Source organism: Pezoporus occidentalis, unplaced genomic scaffold (assembly GCF_034315485.1).
Source record: "Pezoporus occidentalis ecotype Australia unplaced genomic scaffold, CSIRO_AGI_Poc_V1 ctg6, whole genome shotgun sequence".
NCBI classification, from domain to species: Eukaryota; Metazoa; Chordata; class Aves; order Psittaciformes; family Psittacidae; genus Pezoporus; species Pezoporus occidentalis.
In genome coordinates this window covers 6,325,326-6,335,310 of record NW_026915943.1, presented here as the reverse complement: position 1 = coordinate 6,335,310, position 9,985 = coordinate 6,325,326, and the positions used below count along the sequence as shown (strand labels likewise).

The window sequence follows — 9,985 nt, the reverse complement described above, 5'->3', positions numbered from 1 at the left end:
TATGTAAAAAAGCAGTAATAGTGGCAAATACCTTCTTGTGTTCTGCATGCAGTAAGAATCTCCTTGATTATAATGCCAATGATCTCCTCTGTCTGGTTCTCTCCAGTAGTGTGTCTACATTTTTGGCCACTTTCTGGTTTTTGAAAGGAAAGAAGGTAAAAAACCAAAAACCAGACAAACAACATCACTCTCAGAATGTATCTGACTAGGCCACAGGGGTGTTTTTTCCCCTATGGTCCTAGCAGATATTAAGTAGCCCTCATATATGAGGTTTGAATATAATCACTGTCAGACAACAGAGGCGTAAATACCCTAGACACAGTGAGGGCAATGCATGAAGCCATACACTGGTTAGGGAGAAATCATAAGGTCATAGAATTGAACTGAAAACTTCTTTTCTATTTATTGTATCCTATGTATTCTAGTCTATGTATTCTATTATTTCTACTCCACTCTACTCTACTCTACTCTACTCTACTCTACTCTACTCTATGGGGTGCCTATAAAATGCCAGGCAAGAAAGGACAATCATATCCATCTCTGCAGTCCATTCTTTTCTGCATGGGCCATATAATTTATCCCCCAAAATATTAAAGCATATTAAAAAATACATCTGTGGACAGCAACAGAAATGGCAGGAGAAGCTGGATAGCATTGTCCACCCAAAGCAGACGTGAGCTTCACAGTGGGTCTCAAGTGTGGGAGCACAGTGTTGATCTGAAGATGGAACTGAACCATTCTTTTGCAGGGTGAAAGCCATGGGTTTAATAAGAGAATGGTAGCAGTGATCTTAAGGTCCTTTCCAACCCTAACTATTCTATGATTCTATTCAAGGCCAGGTTGGACAGCGCCTTGGGTGGCATGGTTTAGTGTGAGATGTCCCTGCCCATAGCAGGGGGGTTGGAACCAGATGATCTTAAGGTCCTTTCCAACCCTAACTATTCTATGATTCTATGATGGTGTCACCGTTTTAAAGAATGAAAGAGGTAATTTCTTTGAAAAAATGGATACAGGGACCTGCCTTCTTCAGTGAATAGAATATATAGATTATAATCTATAAAATATATATGTAACATAATATATACTATATATAGTATATAGATAATATACACAGTGTACAGCATCTTCCATCAGGCTCCTTTGGCCAGGCTCCAAGGATACTTTAAAGCAGCCTTCTGGGACCTAAAGGGGCTACAGGAAACCTGGAGAGGGGCTTTGGACAAGGGCCTGTAGGTAATGGCTTTAACCTGACAGAGGGGAGACTGAGCTGAGCTCTTAGGCAGAAGCTCTTCCCTGTGAGGGTGCTGAGGCGCTGGCACAGGGTGCCCAGAGAAGCTGTGGCTGCCCCATCCCTGGCAGTGTTCAAGGCCAGGTTGGACACAGGGGCTTGGAGCAACCTGCTCTAGTGGAAGGTGTCCCTGCCCGTGGCAGGGGTTGGAGCTGGATGAGCTTTAAGGTCCCTTCCAACCCAGACCACGCTGTGACCCTGTACCGTGTACACACATTTCATGCGCTGGGGACCGGGCGGGGCGAGGGCCTCCCTTAGGCCCCGCGATGCCGGCAGGCAAAGCCCCGGCCGGGCACACCCCGCTGCCCCTGTGTCCCCTATGGGCCCACTGTCCCCGGGCAGGCGGGGCCGGACGGACCTACCCTGCCCTCCCCTCCCCTCAGCCGCCGCCTGAGCCTTAACAGGTAACGGCGGAGGCGCCGCGGGGTCGAGCCGGGATCTGCTTCCGAGGTTTCCTTTCGCTTCGGCGGGGACCGCCGCGCCGTGAGGGGCCTGGCCGGGCACACCTGGGCTGGGATCGGCCGGGCCCGCCCCGCCCCGCCGGGCTCCCCTCCCGCCGTCCCCGCCCTCAGGCGCAGCAGCCCCGGCAGGACGATGGTGCCGGTGTGCGGCGGGGCTGGCGGCCGCCTGCTGCGGATGGCGGGGGTGGGCCGGAGCCCGCTTCTCCTCAGCGTGGCCCGGGGCTGGAGCTGCCGGGCAGGGGAGGACGCGGCCGCCCGCGGCAAGGCCGTGTCCGTGAGGAAGCGAGGGTACGACATCACCAGGAACCCGCACCTCAACAAGGTCGGTGCCGAGGGGGGTTGCTTGGGAAAGGGGCTTGTTGGGGCGGGTGGAAGGGGCTTGGTGTGATGGGCCGCAGGTATCCTGCGGTGGAAGCGTTGTGGCAGCGTTGCCTGTGCCCATCCCCGGTGCGCAGCCCGCAGGTAGGGGTGAATGCGGTGGGCAGTGGTGGTGCGTTGGTCTGAGCAGAGCGTGGGCTGAGTGTTAGAGGTTCAGCACCAGTGGCCTCCTTTGGAGCTGGTTGGTTGGCATCCCTCTGTCTGTGGCTGCAGCCGTGGGGGCACTGGGAGAGCCCGTGTAGGACCTGCAGCCATTTGCGTGGGACCGTGAAAAAACGGGGAGGAGAAAGCGTGGATTCTCCTAAACCCCAAAACCTGGGGCATTTTGGTGTATGTTGTATTGCACATTGCAGCCTAGGATCTGGCTGTTTAGACCTTGGTGTGGTTGTCCTTGGTTTAACTCCTCCTGTCATAGCAGAACCAAAGCAGGCTGAAGAAGCATTTGTTCCCAATGCTGCAGAAATGTCAATGTCATTTAAAAACAAACAAAAAGCAGCAAGTTTTAGAAGGGTTTTCAACCATTTACAATGAGACCCTGACACTTCAGGCTAGGGACGACTAGGGCTCTCCACTTCCCAGCAGGAGAAAGGTTAATTGCCGTTTATCCAATAGGTCACTTTTTCCATCAGTAGATATCACACGTATGTTAGTGAGCAGCACATGGTTGATTTTAAGATCTTAATTTGTATGATGAATTGTATGAATTCATAATTGTAACTAAACTCATTCTTTCTGTCTATCTGTCTAAAGAGACCTGGATCCCTCTCCCTGGGCCACTGCTGCAGTTGACCAACAAAAGCAAGAGGGCTTTGCTAGCATGTAGGGGACAATAATGAACTTGGAATCATGACGTGCTACCTATTCTACACAAACAGTTACCATCCTTCATGTAGCTGGATGAGCACCTTTCTTAGCCCAGAAAAGGAACACATGTAATTTTATGCATGTTTGATAAATAGCCCTACACTACTCTTCCATCCCTTTCCATGATTTGAAAGGGAAAAATAACCTAGGTGCAAATTTTGGGATCAAATATGTCAGATTCAAGATTATTGGGTTGCAGTTTCTTGTATTCATGTTGCTGAAAATCACTAAAAATACCCTAATTACTTTAAAAATAAGTGTTAAACATGATATTCATAGCTGATGGGGCTGCTCCATCCATGGCAGTGTTCAAGGCCAGGTTGGATGGGGCTTGGAGCCTGGTCTATGGAAGGTGTCCCTGCCTGTGCCAGAGGGTTGGAACTGGATGATCTTAAGGTCCTTTCCAACACAGACCATTCTGTGATTCTATTCAGCATCTGCTTGGTATGTACTTACGTGGCTCCCGGACTGGAGACTCTTTGGATGACAGCTTTCACTTTGTGTAGCAAGCTGCATACAGGGCTGCATCTCCTGATACCATCTCAGCATCCGTAGAGGTGAACCCCTACAGACCATGCAATGGCACAGGGTGTTACTGAGCATGTAACAGCTCTGTAGGCAGTCTGTGTTGAATTGTTATACAGTGCATGTCTGTGAGACTGAAGAGGATTTGCCAACAGTCTCATAAGCAACAATAGTTCATCAGCATTAAGTGGTTTTGATGGCTTTTTCTTCTCTTGGGTGTTCAATCATAGTTAACAAAGAGTGACACAGCTGATGTTTCTAGTAGTCTTACATGTATCAATTTGAACTGAAAAATTAATACTTGGATCTTTGCTTAGTGTAATTCAATAATAATGCAAACCCAGTTGAATCTCTCATGTGTTTTAAATTGATCTGGCTACCACAGAAGTAGATTTTCAATGTCCAATTTGATGATTTTCAGAACTGAGGCTTTTCTAAAGTTTTTTCCCCTTCCAGTAGAATAAATTAGTTTTAAGTCTAAATGGATTTCTGTCCATGGGGAGAGAAGGGAAGAAATCTGTTTCTGTTAGAGGTAAAACGTATTCTAGTGTGCCGTGTTTAACTGGCCGTGAAAAATCTCCCAGCTAGTCTTGCCTGGGTGTTTACTGTGTATGTTATGTTCCTCTGTCAGTATGGATCTTACAGTCAGTGATAAAGGCATCTACAGCACGTCCAAGTGAGGACAGAAACAGCTATCATCTCTTGGTAAGAGATAAGGACTGGCTATTTATGCACCTAGGGGACTAGTAAATGCTCAGGCCCTCTTTCCAACCTCCTGTAAATGGGCTTCTATTTCTCTGTTGCTTTTAGCAGTTCATTGTAGTACCTAAAGACTTCACTGTGTTCAACAGAAATGAGATGTTTCAGACAGTTCATATGTCAGCATATGATTGATACTCCTTTGGTCTTCTGTGCTGCAGTGGTTTAAGTCACTATTGGGGATCCCAGTAGGTTTTCAGCTGTTGTACTCTCATCACATAGCAATTACTGTTTACTCCCTTGGTAGCTAAATGTGGTCCTGGGGTCATTGCTGTTTTTCTGCAGTGGATCCTACTGTAAGTTTTCATCTGGTTGAAGGCAGAGGATATTTCTCACATCTCTCCAAGAACCTCTGAAAGAAGTGAGGCTTTGGGCAGCAAGTGTTTTGCTGCTTTATTCAGTGCCCTGGCTGTTTTATAGCTTATGGGTGAAGTTTAAAGTATCAATCTAAAGCTATGAAGTGTGTGCTATTTATTCAATGAAGGACAGCTATTCAATGCTGTCCTTCCAGCAGAACCACAGGCAGATTCACTGTCTGAGGTTATTGATCCAAGGCTTTGCTTGCTTTCTAACTTGAAGATACTTTGAAGAAGCAGGCTCTGAAATCAATGCTGCTAGGTCCTCTATAATATCCTAAGTATGAATAAAAGTAGGCTGTCCTCTGAGAAGCTCTTCTGTTTTCCAGATCTGCCTGAGCAGAAAGAAATGAAAAGCTGGTGATGGATGTATGATATTTGCAGTTATTTCTCTTCTCTGGTCATTGTTTACTATGTGAAGTTGGCCGGGTTTTCTGATTTGAATTCCTAAATGTTGATCAAGGGTGTCAACACTGCATAAAGCATGGATTATAAATGAGAGTTTGCTAATCAGAATGATTTGGGTCAGAAAGGACTTCAAGATCATCTAGTTCCCATCACCCTACCACGGACATGGACATCTCCCACTAGACCAGGTGCCAACCATATCCTGGGCTGCATCAAAAGGAGCATGACCAGCAGGTCAAAGGAGGTGGTCCTGCCCCTCTGCTCTCGTGAGGCCCCACTTGGAGTATTGTGTGCAGTTCTGGTGTCCTCAACATAAAAAGGACATGGAACTGTTGGAACAAGTCCAGAGGAGGCCACGAGGATCGTTAGGGGCTGGATCACCTCCAGTATGAAGACAAGAGGTGCTGAGAATGCTGAGGCTGTTCAGCCTGGAGACAAGAGCTGTGTGGAGATCTCAGAGCAGCTTCCAGTATCTGAAAAGGGCCTGTAAGAATGCCAAAGAGGCGACATGATGTAGAGTGAGGTATCCTTGCCCATGGCAGGGGGTTGGAACTATATGATCTTAAAATCCTTTCCAGCCTGAACCATTCTGTGATTCTTTGGTGACTGAGGCTCTGTCCAACCTGGCCTTGAACACTGCCAGGGATGGAGCATCCACAGCTTCCCTGGGCAGCCCATTCCAGTGCCTCACCACCCTCACAGAAAAGAATTTCTTCCATGTATCTAATCTAAATCTCCCTTGCTTAAGTTTAAACCCATCACCCTTTGTCCTGTTGATGCACTTCCTGATGAAGAGTCCCTCTCCAGCATCTAGTCCTTAAATTATTTGTCCAATCTATGTGTTGTGTCCTCTCTGTGTTTTAGCAATCACACATTGAGCTGGGCAATTCCTAGTTTGGTCACACACCTAATAGGGATTCAAAAATCTTGTCCAAAATTGACTGTGATTTAGTTTGTGACACGAATTGCAGTGTTCAGTTGGAAGGCTGACGATGCTTTTTGTTGGAAGTCCTATTTTTGGGATAAATCATGCCTCCTTGGAGATGTGCTGTCACAAACAGATGCAGAGCTGGAGGTTGCAGTTTGTTGTCATAGAATCATAGAGCAGTTATGTAGCAGGATATTGCTGTATTTGAAGGGTTGAGATAACATACTGAATTGTTCTGCAAGGTACAGTACAGGGATCAGAATTTGGGGTCTTCAATGTACATCTGGATAATACTCTGTACTCTGTATGTCTGTGCCTGCTCTCCCTTGCTTTCTATGGGATATGTCATAATGAACTGCAAAGAAACCCACCACAGAAACCCCCAACAAACCCAAAATTACCAGTCTGGAACTGCGAAGAGCCTTTAAAGAATTGTTACAAGGTTTGGAATGTGCTGCTTTACACACGATTGAAATGCAGAAAGTCTGTTTGTCCTTTAGCTTTGCAGGGATCAGAATTGCTCTAACTGAGGTTTCTTTGCACTGTGTCAGTAATTTACCACTGCAGCTCAGAATGATACCATTGCACACAGCTATCCTGAGTAACTGATGAAATAGAGCTAAAATTAGCTGCCTTTGTGAAACTATTGCATTTAAAATCAGTAAAGAGCACCGGAACAGTGTGTCTGAATGACAGCTGGCAAGATCAAATCAAGGCAGTATTCTGTTTTCAGGTTAGTAAATCTCTCTAAATCCATATTCTTACAGCTGGAGTTTGGGGTTGGCCAGCTTTAGGTCTGGATAGACAGAAGACTACTGAGGTAAGCAGAGGGCTTGAAGTGGCTATGTGACTCCCAGCATTTAACTTACAATCTGTTTATGTTTTGCAAAGTAGGAGTATGAGGTGGGCTGAGTTCGGAGGTTCCCCTCTTATTTTTCAGGAGCCCATTTCAGCAAGGCTTAGTGTACAGGTTCACTTAAAAAGGTAATAAATAAACTCCCCTGAGGGTTTTTGCATACACTAAAGCCACACATGGGTAAGAAAGTCCCCAGACTGTAAATGCTGAAGGGATGGGAGTGTGCAGGGAAAGAGTATCCTATTTACCCACCTTATTTATTCATCCTAAGTTCTATGGCTGCTGCTGGAGACAGGATGCTCATGTAGGTGAACTGACCTGACAGGACTCTTGAGTTTCTAGGGGTGTCAAACAAGACACTTCTATGGGCAAACCCTGCAGCCCATGGGCCACTGTAGGCCCAAGCCAAACCAGAACTTGAGACAGAAGGCAAGCTCCTTATCAAACCATGCTCTAACTGTACAAGAGTTGAAATGTGGGCTTGGAGCCCTGTGCAGTGTGATGTGCATTCAGTGATGTCCAGAGCAGGGAGGTGGTTTTCGTGTTTTCACTTGTTCTTTATTTTGTCAGTCAAGCCTATGGGTATCATCATGGACTTCAGTGGAAGCAAACTCTGAGGAGATGAGCTTTGGCTGAGTATTTTGGGGGATAGTATTCTGGACATATAGTTGCTCAGTTAGATTTGGTTTTGCCTTCATCCTGGCATGTGGAGTTTCACTTCTGTTTGGTCAAGCATATCTTTTTATGAGTCCAAGGTATCTTTTGGCAATGGCATTTCCAAATGTTTTGGTACCAAACAACTTGTTATGATGTGGTCCCTTTTCTTCCCCAGCTTGGATTCCAGTTCTTCTCACTTGTAGTCAAACGAGGAGGCCGTCTGCCTTCCTGTTTGTCTGCATCATCTCTTGCCAACACTGTCACAATCTACCTTTCAGGATACCACTGTTTCTTTGTGTGTAAAGCTCTTATGGAAAAGCTTGGGAGTGCAGAGGAATCATGGAGTGGTTGGGTTGGAAGGGAACTTAAAGCTTACCCAGTTCCAGCCCCCTGCCGTGGGCAGGGACACCTTCCACTAGAGCAGCTTGCTCCAAGCCCCTGTGTCCAACCTGCCCTTGAACACTGCCAGGGATGGGGCAGCCACAGCTTCTCTGGGCACCCTGTGCCAGCGCCTCAGCACCCTCACAGGGAAGAGCTTCTGCCTAAGAGCTCATCTCAGCCTCCCCTCTGTCAGGTTAAAGCCATTCCCCTTGTCCTGTCCCTACATCCCTTGTCCCAAGCCCCTCTCCAGGTTTCCTATAGCCCCTTTAGTCACTGGAGCTGCTGTCAGGTCTCCCCTTAAGGAGCCTTCTCTTCTCCAGGCTGAACCAGCCCAGTTCTCTCAGCCTGGCTCCAGGGCAGAGCTGCTCCAGCCCTTGCAGCATCTCCATGGCCTCCTCTGGATTGGAAGGGAGTCTGTTGGTGTCAAAGGGAGAGGGTGCTGATGCAGACCCTGTCTGTGTGCTGTAATAACCCCATAGTACATTGGTCCTTGTAGATGCACTGAGAGGTCTTGGAAGTATCTGTTGAGCAGCTTTTAGAAGTGCTGAGTTTATACTTGCAGTCACTCTGAGATACTATAAAAATAAATAGTGTTTGGACCAAAATACTTGTTTCTGTTGCCTGAGCAGTTTATGTTGTAACAATACCTTTAAAATTGCCCGTGAGTTGTGGAAATTCATCAGTTTGGCAGCTGCCTCTGTTGCTTTCTTTTTATCATGCCCTTTCTTCTAGAGGAGTCTTAATCCTTACACCAGGCATGTTTTGGTAGGGCAGAGCTAAGATTGAATGTAGCTTTTGTTTCATAGAGTAGACGAAGTTGTTTTTGGCATTTGAATTGCACTTAAGTAACATAAATTGTTTGATAAACAGCATGAAATCTGATATTGCTGTGGTTAGAATGGAGCTAGGGCTGAATGTGACAGCTTGTTCAGCATTCTTATTCATTGCATCTAGTGTGGCAAACAACTAGTTGATTACTTTGGAAGCCCTGGAGATGACAGTGGGAATAGTGACCATGTTACATGTGGGGCTGGTCCCAGTTTTCACTCCACTGACCTCAGCAGGCTTCAAGCCTTGCCCCACATAAGTATTGTGACATGTCATTGATTTTAGAGACTAGTGCTGTAGTTAAGATGAGTCTGCTGCTGCTCAGAATTAGTGATGGGTTAACTGAAGCTGCTAAAAGGCAGTGCTAATTCACAAAATGAAGAGCAATAGCTTGTTGCTCAGTTTTGTTATCAAGTGGATTTGCTGTACCGTAAAGTACCCACTAGGGATGGGTCTGGCAGCTTTGTAATGTTATGTGGCAGAGTTCCACCCCTGCATTTGTGGTTTTGGTGTGTCAGATCTGGCACTTGGTAAACAAAACTGGTCTTAGAGCAAATTCTGTTTGAACTGACTTTGGATAAAGAGAATGTAAACTGAGTTCCTCTTTAGCATCTACAGCCACCAGCTCCAGGAGAAGACTTGAGCTACTCTTAACTGGCATTCCTTAAGAGCTGACAAAGGAAAGGTAGGGACTGATGAACACTCTATTGCTGCCCCTTGCTGAAGGGGAGAGTTGTGACTGGTTATGATGTTTAGGCTCCTCCAAGGCTTTAGGATCATTTTCTTTCTCTGTCTTGCTGTAAGTGATGCAGATTTACCCTCCTGCCCCACAACTTGCCTGGCTGATGGGAGGTACTGGGCAAACATCTGCTTTTGCCAGCTCTCTTGTGGTATCTGTGTTCTAATTATTCCTCTGTTCAAAGAGTACCACTGCTGGTGCATGCCCCTGTGCAGACAGCATCCAGGCTCTTCTAGCACCGAGCCATGCAGTTAGGCCCTGGAATCTGATTTTGGAGCTGCCATTGCACATTCCTGCAGCAGCTGAACACTGGATGCTGTCCTGCATGGGAGAAGCCTTGCCTGTATCCATCTCTTAGTAAATGCCGTGCAGGAGATTGTCCTGCTTTGTTGTTGGTTGGTTTTTAGCAACGGATCGGGAAGCTAAGAAGCAAATGGTTATTTTAATTATCCTTGGGCTTCTGGATCCAAAAATATTCTTATGCTGGCAAAGCCTAGGAGACAAGTCAGACTGAAAACACAAAGGTTTTCCTTTATATTTTCCTTTTCCTGTGACTG

The 9,985-nt window shown here is 46.5% G+C and overlaps 1 protein-coding gene across 1 annotated transcript in view; it reads left to right on the top strand.

Annotated features, from left to right (window-relative positions):
- The first annotated feature begins 1,700 nt into the window (after window positions 1-1,700).
- ME3 (malic enzyme 3) overlaps window positions 1,701-9,985 on the top strand; it is a 113,853-nt gene continuing 105,568 nt past the window's right edge. Inside the window, exon 1 of the mRNA XM_062639164.1 lies at window positions 1,701-2,071. Within this exon, the coding sequence (XP_062495148.1) occupies window positions 1,883-2,071 (189 nt within the window). The 5' untranslated portion in view covers window positions 1,701-1,882. The remainder of the gene's footprint in view (window positions 2,072-9,985) is intronic.